This window comes from Heptranchias perlo, chromosome 34 (assembly GCF_035084215.1).
Source record: "Heptranchias perlo isolate sHepPer1 chromosome 34, sHepPer1.hap1, whole genome shotgun sequence".
NCBI lineage: Eukaryota > Metazoa > Chordata > Chondrichthyes > Hexanchiformes > Hexanchidae > Heptranchias > Heptranchias perlo.
This window is the reverse complement of record NC_090358.1, coordinates 26,318,165-26,340,056: the sequence shown is the minus strand read 5'-3', so window position 1 is coordinate 26,340,056 and position 21,892 is coordinate 26,318,165. Positions and strand designations below refer to the sequence as shown.

Below are 21,892 nucleotides of genomic sequence, written 5' to 3'. Positions count from 1 at the left end.
CTGTCTGAGAGAAGAGCAGAACTTCTTCAAGGTGGCCATTCCTGGAAGAGAAGTGGCCGTGAATTAAACACTAAATCAAAAGCAAAATACTGCGGGGGCTGGAAATATGAAATAAAAACAGAAAATGCTGGAAATACTCAGCCAGTCAGGCAGCATCTGTGGAGAAAGAAACCGAGTTGACGTTTCAGGTTGATGACCCACATCTTATTTGTACTTTCTGACACTCAATGGGGTTAATTTTAACTCTGAGTGACGTTGTAAAATGGATGATATTGATGCCAGCAGCTGATCCAATATCACCCATTTTACACCATCTCCCAGAGTTAAAATTACCCCCAATGTATCAGTTATTAGCGGTTTGAATGCATGGATATCTTCTCCAATTGAAGATTCATCTCTCATGAGACAAAATAAACTGGGTAGCGTCCTCAATCAGGTAAATTGTACATAACCTGCACCAGAAATGGGCATGGGGAGTCGAATAGTCTTTGCTCATCTTCAGCTTCCTTATTTCATTTCCTCAGAGTGCTGCAGGCACCTTCATGCAGGTCATGGAGGCCTCCGACCAGCTTACTCCTCTGCAGTTAGCGTTTCCTAGTTTTGACGTGATTTTTGCATCAAACGTTGACTCGATGGGGTGGATTCTGCTGGTCCTGTGCTAGGACCCCTTCACAGACGTGCCCGATTTCCCTGTGTTTAGGCCATCAGTACACCCAGCGCAGGACCAGGAAAATCTCTCCCGACAATTTGACTATGTCAGCGTACAGAATCTGGGCCTTTCACTAGCTGCAAGAGTGACCATCTTTCATTCAAAAATTGCCCTGAAGGGAGGCAGCGGAAGAAAGGTTTAGAAAAAAGTTTAAGTTTAAAAATTGAGAGTAAAAGTAAAATAAAGGGGAGGGAGAAAAGGAGCACGATATACAAACAGGTGAACAAATGCTGAGATCAATTTTTTAAAAAACCGTAACACATTCATCTCTCCATGGTCCTGGAATTTCCTGGGAGCTGCTTGTGTTCCACTGCTGCAACTTCAGCAGAAGTGTGACAGAAACCCCATAGTGTAAACAGAGTTTTAGTTGCACTTCCAGCGAGGCTACGGCAGCAGAGCAGGAGCAGTTCCGAGTAAATTCCCGGACCATGGTGTTACTTACAAACAAATTTTAAAAATTGCCTTTCTCCCTATAACTGCCTCCCTGTTTCTTTTTGTATTTAGATGCTCGCTTTGTATCTGAGTACTCTGGATTTTGGATGCACTCATGGCTGGGACTGTGGGCATGGCAGGAAGAACCAGCGTTTGGGAGCATTTGGTCACAGGGGCTGAGTTCTGGGAGAACCGAAGAGTTTGAGGTCTGGGCTGTGGGTGCAAAGGCAAAATGGTGTTCTAGGAGCTGGTGCCTGGGAGGGGGGTGTGGGTGGGAGATAGGGACTGAAGCCTCAAGTTGCAAGAACTCGGTGTGGGAGTTCGGGCACAGAGATTGGCTGCGGCTGGTGAATCAGACACAAAGCGAGGCTACGAGGTAATTTTAGCAACAGCCGGGTGGGGAGGAGAGAACATTGTGGAGAAGAGGGTGAGTGATTTCAGGAGTAAGCAGTAAAAGCTAATTCGCACACAAACATCAGGAGGCTCAGGGAGAAATCAACCCAACCAAAGGATTGGACCTCCGGTAGTGGGGGTGGTAGGCAAGCTCAAGGCCTCTGAAAAAGGAAGCCCTTTAACCCTCGTTTACATATATAAGGGGCCGGACGCCTGAAAAATGGCTCAACCCAATATTGGGTCCGATGGCTTTCAGGCGACCTTTAGGTATGGCATGTTGGTCCCTGAAATTGTGCCTCATTGTGCCCATTTTCTGCCTATAAAAACGGGCACAATGAGGTCCAATTTCTATCCCCAATTGACACTTAGTGCCTTTCACAGTCTATAGTTTGCTGAGTGTGGATTGTGCGCCAATGATATTTTATTCCACTGCTTGCTTCGATTTTCTTGGTTCCTGTCAGGATTCTTTTTATTATCCTACAAGCAAAATGTGCTCGGAAAGGTCACAGTTACTGCTCCAAACACGGCTGTGAGCGGGTGAAGATCTCGGCGCACGTCACCTCCTGGGAAACCAGCGACTGCTTGCAGAAGGGCTACTCAAAGAAACACACAAGCGTGCCGGCCCGTCTCTTGGCTCTCACTGGACGAGTAGCTGCTCCTTGCAGTGCGTGTGGTGCCCCACAGGTATGCTGTCCACATTGAGTGGTACTTATCATGAACCACATTTCGGGGGGGGTAACAGGATTTTCCTGGTCCTTTGCCCGGGGCACCGAACCTCAGGAAGGATATATTGGCTTTGGAGAGGGTGCAGCACAGATTGAGCGGAATGATACCATGGCTTAAAGGGTTAAATTATGAGGCCAGGTTGCATAAACTTGCCTTAAATTCCTTTGAGTTTAGAAGTTTGAGAGGTAATCTAATCCTCATTAAAACAATAAAGGGATTCAATAGGATAGAGAGAAACTATTTCCTTTGCTGGGGGAATCCAGAAAAACAGGGCACAATCTTACAATCAGGAGTGAAATTAGGAAGCACTTCACATAAAGGGTAGTGTTTATCTGGAACTCTTCCCCCAAAAGGCTATGGATGGTGGGGGTCATTTGAAATGTTAAAGACTGAGATCGATAGATTTTTGTTGGGTATGTGTATCAAGGGATATGGAGCAAAAATGGGTAAATGGAGTTGAGATACAGGTCAGCCATGATCTAATTGACTGGCGGAACAGACTCGAGGGCCTGAATAACCTACTCCCACTCTTATGTTTCTACGCATACAGGGAAATTGGACAGGGAGGAATGCAAAGCTGCAAAGGAGCCTGCCGGATTTTCCTTCCATTAATTTAAATGGACAGAGGATCGGATTGGCTCCTTTATGGGTGTATGCCCCTCTGCACCCAATCTTCTTGTATTTGCTGTGCCCAGTCATAGGCCAGGAAAATCCACCTTAGTTTGAACACATTCTCCATTGCATGAACTTGTGAATTGGTCAGAGAGCTTTTATTGACTACATCTAGTAATTATCAGCAAGTCATCTCCTAAAGCCTAGTGAATAAAAGAGTGAAATGTCTTCAGGTTAAAGAGGATTATTGGAATATAATGGTGATATTCAAAACAACATCACAAAATTTTAACACAACATAAGGGTAAATTCAACAATCCCTCGCTCCCAGCGGGGACCCATCCTCCTAGGGAGAGCAGATCAGAGATATGGCTCCAATACTGTTTCCTGGATTCTCTGACCCCGGCTTCCTTTGAATGTGGCTCCACACTGGGAGTCCAGGAGATTGGTGAATTTATATTCTTTGGTTATAACACAGGTTCACTTGAGTTTCCTTATGTTTGGCTTCATCAACAATCGTAAAGTGCTTTTGAAGTTCCAAGTATTGCATAACTGGAAAATAATAACCTTTCTGCAAATGTACTTTGATTGTATTAAGTCCCAATGTAAAACTGAGCTTCTCATTGTGTGGCTCAACCTAAAGACCTGGACTCAAGAAGCTTCTACTGATAGGAATGTTTGCCTGATTATAACATTGTCACTGTAGTTATAGTTTGACATGATGAGAAGATTGTTGTCTAACAATGATGATTTTGATAAATGCTCGCACTTAACAGCACTGTGTACAAATATGATAGTAAAATATTGTGACAGCTGTTGTACATGTTTATTTAAAATATTTGGTCAGAAAAATAGAACAAATTCTTTTTGAATGTTAAACTAACTTGATTTTATAAATCTATCTATATTCCTGTCCACATTTACCTTGCTTTCCATGTCACAATTTTTGAGTCACATTTTTTAAGTCAACATTTTATAATAGAGAAAATTCTGACTATTTTGCCATCACAGTTTGTTGAAAACTTTTTTTCAAGTGCCAAAGTTTTTCTCAGCAACTGAGATATCTATTGTCCAAAATAAGGTTTTAAATGAAATTAAAGAACACATATTTCACATTAATGTGATTACATTTACCCATTACATGCTTAAAGTTTCCACTCCAGGACCTTAACTGACTCAGTAACCTAAGCTTTGACCGGATATTTTTCCCCCAGAACAGTTGAAAGAGTTTAGAACCAATCTCTACATTCTGAGCATGTACAATTTGTAGAATTTTCCGACATGCATGAATAGCTTTCTGACTTAAGTGAAGAATATGTCCTCTCATCCTGTGAGGATTTATGAGCTTTGTGTTTTTTTTCCAAAAGACTTTGAAACAAACTGGAGATTAAATTCTCCAAACTGCTTTTCAGGCAAGACTTGCATTTAAAATATTAACAATTGCCCCTCTATTATGAGCTGCTCATTTAATATATCAGTCATTAGCAGCATCTGTAATTTTTTTGTTGACAGAAAGCAAATCAAAAATTAATTATTAAGAATTGGTTTCTTTTTCTCAATCAAAAGTTTGAAAATTCAGTTAAATTCTCTTCTGAGTAATTTTTGGGTATATATATATGTGGAAAACAGCAAATGATCTGTTGAGCATTTTACAGTAATGTTTTATGAAAATTTATGTATTAAAGATAGTATAAATCAGCAAACGTACTAATGTTGCACTAAATGCTTTAAGGCAGGAATAAGACGACAGGAACCAGCAATGGGGGAGGGGTGCCTGATGGCGCAAGTAGATCTGGGGAGGAGGTCGACAGGCAGACAAATAGGGCTGGGTGGCACCTCGTGTCCAAAAGGGGCTAAGACTAGTTTAGGTCCAAATCTCTTGACCCATTTTCCCACACAGGACTAGTTGTCTCTGTTCCTCAATACTGCCAAACTCTTGGACCAGTGTTTGGAAGCCGTCCCCAGCGCAGCTGGACCACAGATCCTTCTCTCTGGTACTTTTACTCATTCCCACATCTTATGATCCCCTTTCAGGGCTCAAAAACCCCTAAAACATTTTCCCAGTGCTCCCTGATCCCAGGACCAACCACTTGGATCTTCCAGTGCTCAATTCCCAGAACTTCACCCCCCCCCCCCCCCCCCCCCAACCCCATCATGGTATTCCTGTGACTCCAGGACCCACATCCAGTGCTGCCAGAGTGAGATTCCCCTCAAAATACTGCTAAATGCTGAGATCTTACTCCAGATCCTGGGCCCCTTTCACTTCCTCAGTCTTTTACCTTTTTTTTCCCAGCCTCTTGTTTCTTTACACCAACTCAAGATCTAACAGGACTAGTTGTCTCTGTTCCTCAATACTGCCATGATTTGGATGAGAATTTAGGAGGCATGGTTAGTAAGTTTGCAGATGACACCAAGATTGGTGGCATTGTGGACTGTGAAGAAGGTTATCTGGGATTGCAACGGGATCTTGATCAATTGGGCCAGTGGGCCGATGAATGGCAGATGGAGTTTAATTTAGATAAATGTGAGGTGATTCATTTTGGTAGATCGAATCGGGCCAGGACCTACTCCGTTAACGGTAGGGCGTTGGGGAGAGTTATAGAACAAAGAGATCTAGGAGTACAGATTCATAGCTCCTTGAAAGTGGAGTCACAGGTGGATAGGGTGGTGAAGAAGGCATTCGGCATGCTTGGTTTCATTGGTCAGAACATTGAATGCAGGAGTTGGGATGTCTTGTTGAAGTTGTACAGGGCATTGGTGAGGCCACACTTGGAGTACTGTGTACAGTTCTGGTCACCCTATTATAGAAAGGATATTATTAAACTAGAAAGAGTGCAGAAAAGATTTACTAGGATGCTGCCGGGACTTGATGGTTTGACTTACAGGGAGAGGTTAGACAGACTGGGACTTTTTTCCCTGGAGAGTAGGAGGTTAAGGGGTGATCTTATAGAAGTCTATAAAATAATGAGGGGCATAGATAAGGTCGATAGTCAAAATCTTTTCCCAAAGGTAGGGGAGTCTATAACGAGGGGGCATAGATTTAAGGTGTGAGGGGAGAGATACAAAAGGGTCCAGAGGGGCAATTTTTTCACTCAAAGGGTGGTGAGTGTCTGGAACGAGCTGCCAGAGGCAGTAGTAGAGGCGGGTACAATTTTGTCTTTTAAAAAGCATTTGGACAGTTACATGGGTAAGATGGGTATAGAGGGATATGGGCCAAGTGCAGGCAATTGGGACTAGCTTAGTGGTATAAACTGGGCGACATGGACATGTTGGGCCGAAGGGCCTGTTTCCATGTTGTAACTTCTATGATTCTATAACTGTCCCACTGCCAACTCCTCACTACTCTAACCCCCTCAGCTCCCCGTTGCCTTCTCCATTCACGTACCAGCTCCTCACTACCCATCCCCTTCTCTACTATTCCCCAATTACTGACTACCTGCCAAAAAATCCTCAATTTTTCTTACCAGTACACTCAATTCCCCACAACTCCTCACTTCCCCAAACCACTAACCAATCCTGCACTCCTTCCAAATGCTTACAACCACATCCTCCCACCTATAGTAACAAATTCCAAATCAGATCCACTTCCACATAAAAGAACTTGGTCCTTTGACTTATTGTGGGCAGTATCACAGGAGATTCCCCAGTGTCCTGAGAAGAGTAAAAATTCAGTTAAGTGGGTGTTGCCTGCTTTTTATCTGTGGAAAAATGGCCAGAAATCATGTTATAAAAGGCCTATATATTTCCTAATTTATTTTCTAGTAGCAAGTGAATACACTAAATGTTCTTTATGATATCGAGCATTAGATGGTATTGAATAAATCTTTGTTGTGTCCCAGGTTGCTATCACCAGTGATCCATACAGAACATACATCAGAGTCCAGATACAGTCACAGAGTAGAGGGGACATACAAAATGGACATAAATTCGCTTTCATTAAGGTAACTCACAGCAAGTTTGACTGTCTTTAAATTAAAACTTTAAAGGTATATCCAAAAAGGACAAAACAATTATCTGTTTTGACTTTCATTTAATTATTTTGATACACAATTAAACACATCAATATAAGTAAAGAATTACTTTTGTTTTGAACCTGAATTTATTTCATATTGTGGAAACTGTTAATTAACATCCAAGTCTAATTATAAATGGTGAAGTTCAACAGGAACTAGGACTCAACAACAACTTACATTTTGTGATTAAGGGGAAGCCGGTTGACGGTATGATAGCTTAGTGGTTATGGCACTGAACTAACAACCCAGAGCTCGTGAGTTTAAATACCAGCATGGTAAGCTGGGGAAGTGAAGTTAATAATAAATCCGGTAATTGGTGGGCTGATTCAAGGGAAGGGGACCTGCTGGCCAGTCTGGCCCACATGTGACTCCAGTCCCACTCTGCATGATTGCCCCTTAGACCCCGATAAGAACAGGGAAGGGGGGAGGGGAGAGATTTGGCAGCCAGGAAATACGGATTTCCTGAGGACCTGCCGAATTTAATGGCAGGACCTGTTCTAAATTTTTCAAATCGTAGGCCATGGAGGACATCGGGGTGGGGGCGAGGAGAAGATATACCGAGTAGAGGAGATCAGGTGGAGGGGCAGGGGGGAGTTGGACATCGGAGGTCGGCAGTTGAGTTGGACATCGGGCATGGGGGGGGGGGTGGAGGTTGGACATTGGAGGTCCGATCGCGGGGGTGGGTCGGCCGATCGTGAGGATCGGATCGTGGAAGCAAGTAAGCCGGGTGGGCCAGGGGAAAGCACTTGGAAAGACGCTTCACCTGTTTCATTCAGCCGTTCTCGCTTCCCTTCAGATGGCGGGTTTCCCAAAGCCCAGAAAACCCGGTGCCCCAGGAGTTAAATGCGAACCACTGGTTAAATTTGAGGCTAGCAGCCTCTTTAAAATATTTTGAGGATGGACCCACCTCCGGAGAGCAGGTTGGTCGCCCACACCTCCCCCTAACCTGTCTCCGTTAAAACCGGGTCGGTTTTGCAATTTTTTTTAATATATAACATTTTTAACTTGCCGGCAAGGTTCTTTAAACAACTTATTACATATGCCCAGTGTATGATACAAGGTTACCTGTAAAATAAAGGACAGGAGAGGGAATGCTGACAGTAAACAGAGGGGGAGCCAGTGCAGACTGGTGGGGACAGGTGACAGGAGAGCTGGGGGTGGCTGGAAGAAGTGAGACGCACAGATGGAAACTATGTAAGAGAAGCATCTATGGATAAATGCTACTAGATTTACATAGAATGTTCAGTACAGAAACAAGCCATTCAACCCAACAGGTCTATGCCAGTGTTTATGCTCCACACGAGCCTCCTCCTACCCCTCTTCATCCTTCATCTAAGCCTATTGCATAACCTTCTATTCCTTTCTCCCTCATGTGTTTAGCTTTCCCTTAATTGTATTTGCTATTTGCCTCAACTACTGCATGTTGCATTGAGTTACATTGAAACTACAGCACAGAAACAGGCCATTCGGCCCAACTGGTCTATGTTGGTGTTTATGCTCCACGTGAGCCTCCTCCCTCCTTACTTCATCTAACCTTGTCAGCATAACCTTCTATTCCTTTCTCCCTCTTGTGTTTATCTAGCTTCCCCTTAAAGGTATCTATGCTATTTGCCCCAACTACTCCTTGTGTTCCACAGTCTAACCACTCTTTGGGTAAAGACATTTCTCCTGAAACCCTATTGGATTTATTACTGACTATCTTTTATATTTATGGCCCCTAGTTTTGGGCTCCCCTACAAGTGGAAACATCTTCTCTGCATCTACCCTATCAAACCCTTTCATAATCTGAATGACCTCTATCCGGTCACCCCTCAGTCTTCTCTTTCCTGGATAAAAGAGCCCCACCCCATTCAATCTTTCCTATTAGATATAACCTCTCAGTTCTGATATCATCTTTGTAAATCTTTTTTGTACCTTCTCCAGTGTCTCTATATCCTTTTTATAATATGGAGACCAGAAATGTACACCAAGGTTCCATACAACTTCACTCGTATCCAGCATTTGTCTGATATCATAAAACCCTTGTACTAGGGGCAAGGATAGGAACAGGAGTAGGCCACTTAGCCCCTCAAGCATGTTCCGACATTGAATTAGATCATGGCTGATCTGTACCTCAACTCCATTTACCTGCCTTTGCTCCATATCCCTTGATACCCTTACCTAATAAAAATCTGTCGATCTCAGTCTTGAAAATTTTGGGGGGGTGAGCTTCCTGATTTCACACCTGAGTGGCCTAGCTCTAATTGTAAGGCTGTGCCCCCTTGTTCTGGATTGCCCCACCAGAGGAAATAGCCTCTCTATCTACTCTATTAAATCCTTTCATCATTTTAAGCACAATTAAATCACTCCAAGCCTTCTGAACTTGGGAATATAAGCCAAGTTTATGCAACCTGTCCTCATAATTTAACCCTCTAAGCCCTGGCATCATTCTGGTGGATGGCAATTCATTATTACTAGAAGTACCTGAAGATCAGAGGAAACCATGGTAGTTTGTGAAGGACCAAATGGGAGGAATAAGAATAAATCGGTAATAGAAGGGACACTGTTTAAAACTCTTTTCACGTCAGCCAACCAAATAAATTTAGTCTCAGTAAAGCCTGACAAATGGTCACGGTGGATAATACCTCCCTCCTCTGTGACCTCTACCACCAAGAAGGTGGGTCCAGCTGCAGCACTATTAAAAGGCACTCGTCTGGTGATTCCTTACATCAGCGCCCTCCAATTCTGGAACATAAATGCTTCACCTACACCTTGTGAGATTCTATTATAGGATTTCTCATGTACTATGGAAAAGTCCTATTATCAGAAGATGCCTCGCCATGAGTATCAAGAGGGACTGAAGCAGATTAAAGCAAGGATGAACTTATATGTGGTGAACATTTTGCAAAGCATTCTGGTGACAGCAAATGGGATAGAAGAGGGAACAAGTTTCAAGAAGATGAGATCTGTAAGCTGACCATGGAATGTGTACACAGGGACAGATGGAAAAATCAAAGCCAGATGGCAGGCTGGTATTATACTGGGCCATGGCAGGGAGCTGAGGGTTTTAGTTTAAGTGCTATTAAAAGGCACTCGGATGGTGATTCCTACATCAGTGCCCTTTAAAATGCTGCACAGAGTATGTACATGAGACCAAGGAATCTAAAAATGCAAAGAACAAGCTATAGTTGCCTTGTTGGACCAAGTAACTTGAAAAAATCTACAGAAGCAGAGAGCGCAAAGAAGAGGAAAATGTTCAAGTCCATCCACGATTCCTTCTGTTCTGCCAGAGCATCCTGGGCACAAGGTCAGGACTGACCTGTTCAAATTGAAAGGAAGTACAAGTGACCTGATTGTAGACTAATTGTACTGCATAAAAAATTTTCAGTTAACATTTCCACCAGTGGTGATGTGTCTGAAGCCTATATTTGCCAACCATGGGAAATTCTGAGCAAATTATGTCAGATAATGGACCACTGTTCTTGGTGGATGAACTTATCAAGAAAATTGTTTTTTTTATAGAGGGTTATTGGACCATGGAATGCTTTGTTACAGGGAATGGTTGAGGCAGAGACCATTGCATCTTTTAAGAAAAAGGGGAAAATTGGAGAAATATTTCAAATAGGGGAAGAGACAAGGCTATGGGGAGAAGGCAGGATATGGGGAATTAGTTTTGGATTGTTGTAGCAAAGAGCCGACACATGTCTATCAGACATGATGGGTCGAATGGCCTCCCACTGTGCTGTATACTTCCATGGTTCTATTTAAGTCCTGTTTAGATTTTCTCCAACACTTTCACACTTAAACACATGCCAGTTCAGTTGAGATTTCCCTTTTGTTTAGTCCCATCTGATCCGTCAGAAATTCAAATTTCAGAATGAAGTAACCTTCCAAGAATAACTTTCTGCCGAGATGTCAGTTCACAGCTAACCCTGATAATTAATCTTGATTTTACATTACACATGCCATCAACTTGTTATCTTGAGATCCCTTCTATAAGTCTCTGATTAGCAATACATATTTGACTAAATACAGTATTTTCAGAATCTCCATGTCTGTTGTCTACTGTGCTGCTTACAATAGGGAGATGAAAATTGCTTGTCACATTGTGTGAAATGCTCTTCAACTTGACAGTAACTGTAATTTCTTGTAGCTACTTCTCAAGTGTAACTATCTGCATCCTAACTAGTTGAGCTGTGTGCTGGCTTTTAATAGTAAGAGCCCCATCAATTTTCCTTCTATGCTGCAGGATAGAAGTTGATTACTGGGGATGCAGTGCTGTACCATGGAGGGGCAGGATGTACGTTGGATCTGTAATCCTCCAGTACCAATCATAGCAGTGCCGCCAAGGGGAGGGAGTGGCTGCTAAGCCAGATACTTCTCTATAGGGAGAGAATCACTCAGGCCACACGCTCGCAAACTTCCTAGTGGCCAGTGGGCGTTGCTGCCAGTGCCAGCATTTACTACCCATCCCTATGATACAACTGAGTGGCTTGCTAGGCCACTTCAGAGGGCAATTAAGAGTTAACCACATTGGTGTGGGACTGGAGTCACATATAGGCCAGACTGGGTAAGAACGGCAGGTTTCCTTCCCTAAAGGACATTAGTAAACCAATTGGGTCTTAACAATCCGACAGCTGTATGGTCACTTTTACTGATACCAGCTTTTTATTTCCGTACATTCCATTTAATGAACTGAAAGTCAGTGGGGATGAAATTGGGTTTTGTAGCGGCCATTGGGTCGGTAACCTCAATGACACGTCCCCATTCACCAATAGTCCCACATGACTATCAAATCGTTCTCCTTATGATTACGCATTCATCCTCCCTCAGACCATCAGCGAAATGAAAACCACCACCAAATATAAATCCAAAACCACATTTATAGATTTACACATGAAATGATTCAAACAAACTGAGACTATTCACCCTTGTACGTTCCCTTAGTGCCTGTTGTTCATGTGCCTTTACCTTTCCTAGTGCTACTACGAGGTGCATCCCTGTGGATGGAGCATGGGTGGTGGAAGGCTGCTGACCCTCAATTGAGAAGAGGGCAGATGGCCTTGGAGAACAACCTTGAGCAGCTCTGGGCCGGGTGGGCCCAGTTTCAGCCTGCACCATCTTGGCCTGGGCTCGTTGGCAAGGGCACTGGCAAGTGACATGGGTGGGAGCAGGAATGCTGTCATCCTGAGAGCGGACAACAGGTTCGTCTTCCATGGCACCACTGCCACTTTCCCAGAGCAGCGTCTCAGCACTCCTGGTGATCTGCTGGCGAACAGATTGCTGGACTGCTGTGACGACCTGGAAGCCCCATTCCACAGTGGAACCCAGAACCACGATAGCAACAGTCTGAACTCCAAATGCAGCTGTCAGACCTTGGATGACAGCTGTTGGGCCGCAATGGAAGCTGTGACATCGGTCATCAGACGCTGCATCATGTTGGGTTCCACGGGTGTGCTGATGAAGGTGACCACCTGTTCCATGTGGGAAAGGATGGGCTCTAAGCTTTGCGCAAAGCTCTGTATCAAGTTGGAGCTGGACTCCTCCATGCCCCTTGACATTGTGCGCAGGTTTTCTGGCAGGCTTTCCAGTTCACCAAGCATGTACCCCATCAGCCTTCTTCTGTAGCCTGGCCCATCAAAGTCATCATCTGACTCCACGGTAGCAGAAATAGTGTGCGACCTCACCCTCCGGCGAGCTGGCAGCTGTGGTATCCTTTTCCCCCTGCCCTGGCTCCTGCGCACTTGTGCCCGGTGTCTCACCATGTGCAGACCCCTCTTCTATCCTAGCCTCTAAATTAAACACAGTGTCAGTATTTGAGCTGGTGACTGCGAGTGTAAGATCAAGTGACAGTGATGAAGAAGACATACTGTCATCTGCCTCTGCCTCCTCTGACTGTGCAGGTTCCAGTTCTTGGGTATCTGCAATGAGAAAGGGACAGGGGTTGTGGTGTGGGGAGAGGAGAAAGTAAGACGTGTGTGCTTACACCATCTGCAGTACGTGAGACAGAAAAGATTGTGGGATGCGGGAGACGTGGGCAGTGAGAAGGATGATTAGGTATGCAGAGACCCTCATCATCGATACCTCCAGCACCGCCAGTGGCCACAGCCTCAGTGATGGCCCTTCCAACGATGGACAGTGCTGCCTCCTCCATGGGGGTGAGGACATGTAGGCTTGCCTGTCCTCCTCCAGTTCTTTCCTACTGCCTCCTGTTATGCGCCACCTTCTCTTGCAAGAAAGAGGGAAGTGTGTCAGTGAGTGTCCTGCAAGATGTTCGGGTGATGTGGCTGTCATGGTTGAATAGCTGCCAGTGTGCGTGACCTGAGACGTGGGTGTGCGGCTTGCAACAATAGTAATGTGTGAGGGTGAGATGACATCTCTGCTTTGAAGACTTGCGTACTGATTGAAAGAGTTTGTTGATAGGTGGGTGGTGGAGGCAGGGGGAGGGGTGTCGTGCGTGAAGCAGTGGATGAGGCTAGTGGTGCAGTTGGTAGGAGATGCCACTTGACAGTTGAACTCACTCACCTTGACCACTCGTGTCAAATCATTGAACTTCTTCCTGCACTGCATCCTTCATGGCATTGACCTCGTCTGCTACTTCCTCCCACTGCCTCTTGAGCATATGTCTGGAGGGTCTCCTGCCCCTTCCCCCTCCCCCCCCCCCCCCCCCCCCCGCCAATATAGAATGCCCCTTTGTCTGTCCACCTCTTCCACCAAGGCCTCTAGTGCATCATCCGAGAACCTTGGTGCACGCTCTCTCGCAGGCCCAGCCATTCTTCACAAAATTCCAGCATGGATTTACTTCCTAATGGACTTCCAGCACTTCCTGCAGCCACAGTCACCTCCACTTTAAGAGGAGTTAATATTAATATTGTTAACATAGGAGGGGTCATTTTACTAGCCTGCCCTGCCAGGAGAGTCTCACCTGCCAACAGTGCAAATCCGAATCTTGGGCTCTTGCTGCCAATTTGCTTGGAAAACAATGGGCAGTGTGTGCCCGAATTTCCAATTTATCCTACGGATGAGGATCCTGGCAGACAGCACAGTCATCAACCTAGCCTCAGTAATGTAAAGTGAGACCAAATTGGTTCTACGGTTTAGGGGAAATCAAAGATCTGATACCCTTTTCATAGTCTTATTTCAACTTTATCTTTGATTATATATATCTGTACATGGCCCATCTCCAGTGCTGGGAAAATTACTGTTTTCAGAGCATAAATTGATTGCCCCTTCCAGAGGGCAGATTCTGCGATTCCATAGTCCCAGCGAGGGAGGTAGCATGGGTTGTAGAACATACCCTCCCCAATCTTTACAGAAGAAGATAGTTACACCCCAGGAAGTCTAGGACTCTTTTCTGTTGCATTTACCAAAGTGCTGAGGGAACAGGACCTCCTGAGGCACAGAAACCACCTGAGGAACCAGGACCACCTGAAGATGTAGTTATCCACTGGCTTCTCTGGAGGCAGCAATGTCACAGCAGCCAGAGCTGCCAAGCTCCATCTATTTCTGGCCATGAGCGAGCTGACTGCTTGCCGACACCTCTGAACCTTTTCCAGCAATCACCGAAAGTATGGTGACCAGAAATGAAGTCACATTTCATGTCATTCAGACAACTGCATATCACAATAAGAATGAGTTCAATTCCGCAGCTCTGGGAGCCCGAGCTAATTACAGAACTGTTTGTTTTTACTTGCAGACATTCTGTACTATAAACATGTCATTAGTTTTCTAGAATTGAGGGACAGAAGGGCCAGCTGTGTACTAAATGACCCATTTTACGACAGGCTGCTTTGGATTGTATAACATCATAAGATATCATTGGCCAAAAAATAGATCTGCAGATCACCATCTTAACACTAGAACCTTCCCTAACAAAAACTCTACATTTTCTTTCTATGACTAGCATATGTGAGGATCTTTCTGTGGACTGCGTTGCCATTTTGTGATGAAACAATGATACGTTTCAGTAGAATGAGACCAAATGTCAGAGACAGACTTGTTTCCCTGATCTTTTAGCTCCATTGGTGGGGGTTGGGGGGGTTAGTGGGGAGGCATTTGGGAATAAAGGGAGGTGAGAAGGTGTATGAGAGGGGGAAGGATGGTATGGAGGCTTTAATGTGGGGAGAGGCAGTGAGGAGGCATGCTGGAGGGGCATAAACACATTGTTTTGACTTTCTTATTTTCCCTCTTTGTTTTCTCTTTTTACATGACATTGGCTGCCAATGATACTTTTCTGTGCTGATATCTGGTATGCTTGTATTTATTTGGGTGAAGCTGATAGGAGTGGGAATGGCATTCTGAGGTCATGGCTGAAAAAATAAACAACATCAGAGCTATATATGTATAATATATATTGATTATTCATTCTCAGAATCTGGGCATCACTAGCAAGGCTGGCATTTCTTGCCCATTCCTAGTTGCCATGAGAAGGTGGTGGTGGGCTTTCTGTTTGATACAACTGAGTGTTTGCTAGGCCATTTCAGAGGGCAGTTAAGAGTCAACCATATTGGTGTGGGAATGGAGTCACCTATAGGACAGCAGATTTCCTTCCCTAATGGACATTAGTGAACCCAGCTGAGTTTTAACAACAACCTGACAGCTTCATGGTCACTTTTACTGATATCAGCTTCTTATTTCCAGATTTTTTTAAAACTGAATTCAAATTCTCAAATTGCCATGGTGGGATTTGAACCCATGTTCTACTGGATTATTAATCTGGTAACATAACCACTATACTACCGTAACAATCATCTCAACATAGTAACTGATGAAAATTTTTGTATTGATAATTAACTGTTTTTCAACCAACTGGGAGTTATGTTGGCCAAACTGATGCAATTGGGTTGAGTTTTCCAAACATGTCTGAAATGGTAATTATTTTTTGTATTCCATTGGAGAATTTATTTTTGGATTTTATTAAAACTATTTCAAACTTTAAGAATTTGCTTTCTTAAAGTCAAAATGAAGTGTTCCCATTCTGTTCCTGTAGGTGAATGATGATGTTTTCCTATTCGAGAAGCCGGGACTGTTTTTTGTCATAGTAGATGCATGTTCTGGAGATATTTTGAGCAGGCAACATTTTGACACAGCCCATGCTCCGCAAGTGGCTGACGCTATCGCTAAATACATCCAGGCAACCATTCGAGATAGGTAAGCAGATGGACAATTATCTATTTTCTATAAAATGCCAACTGTCATTGTGAAAACAGCTGCGATGATTGGGATAGATTGAAAAATTATTGTTTTCCAAGACAGGGACTGAGAATAGCTGCACAGCAAAAACATAACCCTTTATCGTCCACACAGTTAGAGACTTTGAGTAGGAAATACTTGAAGATATAGGGAGACTGTTTAAGCTTCTGTACTCACAAAATTAATTAAAATGCGCATGTCTATTGGCTGGTCATAGAGTGCAAGGCCTAGGATAAGTCATCTGCTGGTGCCAGGGATGGTGAACAGAGCAGGAAGTCCATAAGAGGAAGGAAAAGAAAAAATAATAAGTACCTTTTTTTTTAGAAAAATACACTCGACAAACTTTCTTTTAATTGCCCAAAGAGTTGGTTAAACTTGTGTTTTAAACAAAACATTTAGCTTCATGTAGGTTGCAGAAATAGAAGGTATAATTATATCAAATGTTGGAAACCTCTAAATTATAAAACTAAGTTTTGTGCAGATTAAAGGGTCTAAAAGTTCTTTTTCCCGTGTATTATAGACGAGGACAACGAAAGAAGAAATGGAACATGTTTCTGTTTAATACCCAGGGCAGTACTAGGCCTTCATTGGATTGGTTAAGGCATGGTTCAGCTGTAATGGCTGACTATTATATGTCCTCCATAATGTAGTTTTAATCTGATCCTGAGTGTCAGAGTACTCAGTTACGAGGAAAGGCTAGAAAACCTTGGCCTTTTCAACTTTGAAAGGAGGCAAATGAAACCGGTCCCAATTGAGATATATAAGATACTATGTGGAACAACAAAGGTTAATGCTGAGCTCTATTTCCAGCTAAACCATGACTGTAGGTCAAGTCAGTACAAACTGGTATAAGGTAAGTTCAGGACTGATATCATTGAGCACTTCTTTATACAGAGAGTGATCAATATCTGGAATGGTGTCTAAGGTAGGGTAATGGAGGCCAAAAATTCTGGAATCATTTGATATTGTGATGGGGAGGGGAAAATTGTAAATTTCTATGGAGGGTTGAACTAGATGAGCCAAATGGCCCTCCTTGTCTGTACCTATCTGTGTTAGTCCCTGACTCAGAGCACCTCTTTACTTTATTTAGCCTTCACTGTACCCTTCCTATAAGAGGGTGGCCTAACCAATGTCTTGCACAAATTCATTATCACCTTCTTTCTTTTATATTTCATGCCCCTAGCTATAAAACCCAGAATCAGTTTCCCTTTTCAATTCCCTTTTCAACCTGATCTCTCCCTTTTCTAACCTAATGCCCAGATTTTCCATCCTTCCCATTTTCCTGCCTTTTCCCTAAGCTTCCCACTGCCTCAGATATTCACACATCCTTTGTTCATTAATTTCTTTAATGCTTCTTTCTATTACTTGACTGAGATGATCGGTTACATTATCCAGAAATCACTCCACTGATATTTCCTCTGTTTATTTGGCTGTTTTTCCCTCTCTCCTTCCCTTTCTTTCTGATTCTATTAATACGCTTGTTCATCTCTTACTTTTCAGTTCTGAAGAATGATACAAATCCAAATCATCGACTGTCTGATCTTTCCACAAATGTTGACTAACTTGCCATGTTTCCAACTTCTCCTGTTTTTGTGTTAAAGATCTATTAATCCACATCCGTAAGTCTTTCTCCTCCTCCGCTCTGTTCAGAGTCTTGGTACACTTGCTCTCACTGTTCTTTTTCCCAAAATGTATGACTTCATATCTCTCTGCATTGAACTGCATCTGCTGCCTGTCTGCCCACTCCACTAAACCGTTTGTGTCTTCTTGTATTCTTTCTCACTGTTTGACATGACCCCTTAACTTGGTATCAACAGCAAACTTCAATATAACTCCTCTTGTGCTTATGTCCAAATCGCTAATGAATGGAAAACAAGAAGTCCCAGGATGGATGCCTGGGTCACACCACCATCCACATGCTGCCAATCTGAAAAACACCCATTTACTCTGTTCCTGAGCCATCTCTCTATCCATGTGGCTACATTCTCTTTAATGCCATGTGCCTTAATATTTCTAACCAGTCTTTTATGTGGCAAAATATCAAATGCCTGCTGATAATCCAAATGTACAATGTCCATCCCGATCCTTTTATCTATACACAAATATTTTGGAGAAGATTTATAACTTAGGAAAAGTTAACAGTTTATTTTTGGAGAATGAATCCTAAGAAAGTTTTATAAATGGTTTCACAATAAATTGTTCCCTTCTGTCAGTGTTTTTATTTTTTGTTTCTGTTTCTCTCATTTGCAGGTCAATTGCTCTTGTCTGTTCAAGAGATAATTCTGGCTGGCCACTAACCTATGTGTCTCCAGCTTTTCTGAGGCTAGGTGCTGCAAAGCCAATCGAATTTTTCATGGAAGGTGATGCGTTAGTTTGTGCTAGTTCTCCATTAATATCTTTGAAATTAACAATCCTTGTGGGGGGGGAGACAAAGAGAAATTAATATAGGTTGGAAATGTTCTTCGCTGATTAATTACAATGTATGGAGAATAACAAAGAGTGATCAATATCTGGAATGGTCTTCAGGTAGGGTAGTGGAGTTAAAAACTCTGGAGTCGTTCAAGTGACAGTTAGATGCTGTAATGGGGATCCCAGGTTTTTAATGAAAAGATCAGCTGGATGGGCTGAAAGAGGTCCCTTACCTGAATGTTGAGTTGGATGCTGTTAACTAGTATTAATTCCGGAATACAGCTCTGTGCTGTTAACTAGCATTAATTCTGGAATACAGCCTTATGCTGTTAAGCGATATTTTCTACTGAGGAAGTCACACCCTTTGTTTCTGTAATGTTTGAAATTGTGTAGCAGAAAGGAAGTTACATAGGTTTCAAACCATATCACACAAACCCGGTGTTTGTCCAAAGATTTTGGCAAGTTTCAGAGTCAGTCAGCAAATTCTAACATCATCAACATATTAACATGAATATTATTTCACACGCATTAATTGAATCTGATTATTTTGTGCATTGTATGGGCAATTAAACAAACGGTTATTCTCCTAGAATAAGTTAGTAAATTCCATGTAATTAAAAACCTGGTATATCTAAATTACAGATGGATGCAGACATTTACCTGTTCGGAATTCATTCTTGATTATAAACATGTTGGTCGCCCGTTTAAGACGGAAACGAGGAGGAATTTCGTCTCCCAGAGGGTCGTGAATCTTTGGAATTCTTTACCCCAAAAAGCTGTGGAGGCTGAGTCATTGAATACATTCAAGGCTGAGTTAGACAAATTTTTGATCAGCAAGGGAGTCAAAGGATATGGGGAAAAGGCAGGAAAGTGGAGTTGAGGTAAAAATCAGATCAGCCATGATCTCATTGAATGGCGGAGCAGGCTCGAGGGGCCGAATGGCCTACTCCTGCTCCTATCTCTTATGGCCATATGGTCTTATGTTGGGACAGATGTCTTTCACCCCTGGGTATAAATAATTGCCTGGGCTGAGCACATAGAGGAAGATCATGCGGGGAGGATTGCACGCCGATTTAAATGAATGAGTGGAAAATCGGGCAGGCTTCATTAAGGGACTGCAATCCTCTCCACCTGATGTTCCTCTCTGTGCTCCACTCAGGCGATTATTTATGCCCAACCATAAGAGGAAGGTCTGCACTGTTGCATGCAGCAGCCTTTGACTGTCTATTGGGATTCTACTGCATTACTGGGGGACGTCTCGCTAATTCCGTATTTTTACTTGTTAAAATCGACCTGTGCACAGATCTTACTGTTTTGTTTTAAGGGCCATTTGCTGTCTTTAATTCACTTTTAACTATTTTTAACAGTTCTTCAGGTAAAGGTTCCAGAAAAGAATTAAGTCGCTGAGTTGAGGGTTGATGTCGGGAAGCACGTCACACAGCTCCGGGTAGGGGAGTGAAAATCTGGAATCATTCAAGGGGGCAGGTGGATGCTATGATGGGGGGTACGGAAAGTTTATCATAAAGGATGCGATAAATGGGCTGAATGACCTCCCTCATCTTGGTGTTGCTTTTCTGAAGACACCTGTACTGCTCAGTAGGCACTCATCTATCCCAAGGGTATTTGCTTCTGTGCATAATGGATGCACATTGCTCACTGTTAACCATTATGGTGTTACCTCTTGCCACGGTTTGGACATTTTTAATTGATATCATTTTTCAATATTTCTGCATAGAAATGTGTTTGGACAATCAAGAATTAGGAATATTCCACAGATTCCGTTGTGCAGCCTACAAAAAAGTTCATGCAAAATAATGAAAGAACAGGAATTAATGATGAATTATTCCTTTTTGATTTTAGGAAGTTTTGCTATGCTAGGATTCAAGGGCCGGCTGAAACCAGCATGGATTAAAATTATAAGCCACGATGTTGGGCAGCTAGCTGCTTCCCTGCAGTACTATGTTCCATTGAAACTGAGTGAATATGGCTGTTCCGGGAAAGTGAAGGAAAACCGGAGAGATTTAAAGTTGTTCCAAGAATTAATGTCTCCGAACTAAACTATAACTAACGGCAAGGAGGAGAGGGAATTTGTTGAACTGTTGACACTTTAATTTTTGTATCATTGCTATAAATAAATATATTATGTACAGGAGCAGTGAGTATATGGTCTTATTTTATGGTAAATTACTCGATTTAATGGTATTTTTGAGTGTGAAGAGTGAGTATACAATATTTTTAGTATTCTATCTTGTTCCTTGCATCTGCAGACAGAAAGTGACCGAAGAGCGTCTGTCGCCATTCTAGAGAATGATGGGGTCCCATAAATCGGACAAAACTACACAATTTTGTCACGTACTAATGAAATGAAGAGTATTCAAGTGCCGGTTGATATTTGAAGCCAAAATATCCTTACTAGCTTTCAAAATGCAAACAAATTGCTATATTCTCTGCAAAATGTTCATTTATGTACATTTCTAATCCAGAGTATGTTGGAATAAGTCTCGTTTTGTTCAGAGAATACTAGAAATTAAGAAAAATAGAACTGTTATATATTTCAAGACTTGTAAGTGGTGCTAAAACTGTACTACAGTCCTCCAAAGATTTATAACGTTTAAATCATGCTGTCATTCATTGCTTCTGTTCTGTAATGAATGCGGTACATGTACAGCTGCTTTATTGTATGGACCTTTATTAGATTTGATTTAACCATGGTCTCTACAGACTGTACTTTCCCATTTCTTAAAATAGAGACACTTAAAAACTAGCTGGTTTTAAAGAGCTGCCATAAATTATAACCATGAAACATAAAGATTGGGTGTAGCATACACAGCTGTAGTGCAGAACCAATATAACCTTAGTCTATGCAGCATTGCATGAAGTGCTTCTATTAACTTTGTGTATGGAGCTTCTTTTGATGCTTTAAATTAGTTTTCAGTCCCTTTCCATATTACAGTCCTTGGAAGCCTAAAATTGGATGTTAGAAAGTTAAAATTAAAGGAGTGTGTGGAACATAGAACACCCCTTTATTGCTGCAGGACTTTTACATGAAGGCGATAAATCAACTTGAAAGTGTCAACTTAAACTTGTAAATTGCCTCAATGTAAACCCATTACACACCCAAGTTTAATTACAAAAGAGAAGCTTTTTTAAAATTTACATGCACACTAGACAAAGACTCGCTTAACTTTTACTGATTCAGATTCAACTGATACTTCCTGGTGAAAGTAGCATCATTTATAGCATATGTTTAGCAAGCACACTGATGATTTATAATTAGAAGGTATTCACTTCCATTGAGCCAATGTAGGAACATGTTTTCCCAAATTCAGCATGTGCATCACATTTATTTTTGATGTGTTTAGGTCTTTTTTAATTAAGCCTGTGGTAGTAGTGTTTTGTTGACATTGAATAACCTTTACCTTGGGTT

General features: G+C 42.5%; 2 protein-coding genes across 7 annotated transcripts in view; both read left to right on the top strand.

Moving 5' to 3' along the window:
- Positions 1-20,617, top strand: part of LOC137301905 (inactive cell surface hyaluronidase CEMIP2-like) — a 120,262-nt gene extending 99,645 nt beyond the window's left edge. For 3 of the 5 annotated variants that reach the window (XM_067971622.1, XM_067971625.1, XM_067971621.1), the window contains 5 exons: positions 1,996-2,218; positions 6,712-6,813; positions 15,854-16,014; positions 18,307-18,416; positions 20,326-20,617. In XM_067971622.1, the coding sequence (XP_067827723.1) occupies positions 1,996-2,218; positions 6,712-6,813; positions 15,854-16,014; positions 18,307-18,416; positions 20,326-20,522 (793 nt within the window). In that variant the 3' untranslated portion in view covers positions 20,523-20,617. Of the gene's footprint in view, positions 1-1,995; positions 2,219-6,711; positions 6,814-15,853; positions 16,015-18,306; positions 18,417-19,107 lie in introns of all 5 variants that reach the window. The other 2 variants (XM_067971624.1, XM_067971623.1) reach the window with 2 other exon arrangements.
- The window catches only part of LOC137301907 (cell migration-inducing and hyaluronan-binding protein-like), a 194,917-nt gene that overhangs the window by 64,276 nt on the left and 108,749 nt on the right, over positions 1-21,892 (top strand). The gene's annotated exons all lie outside the window — the stretch shown is intronic.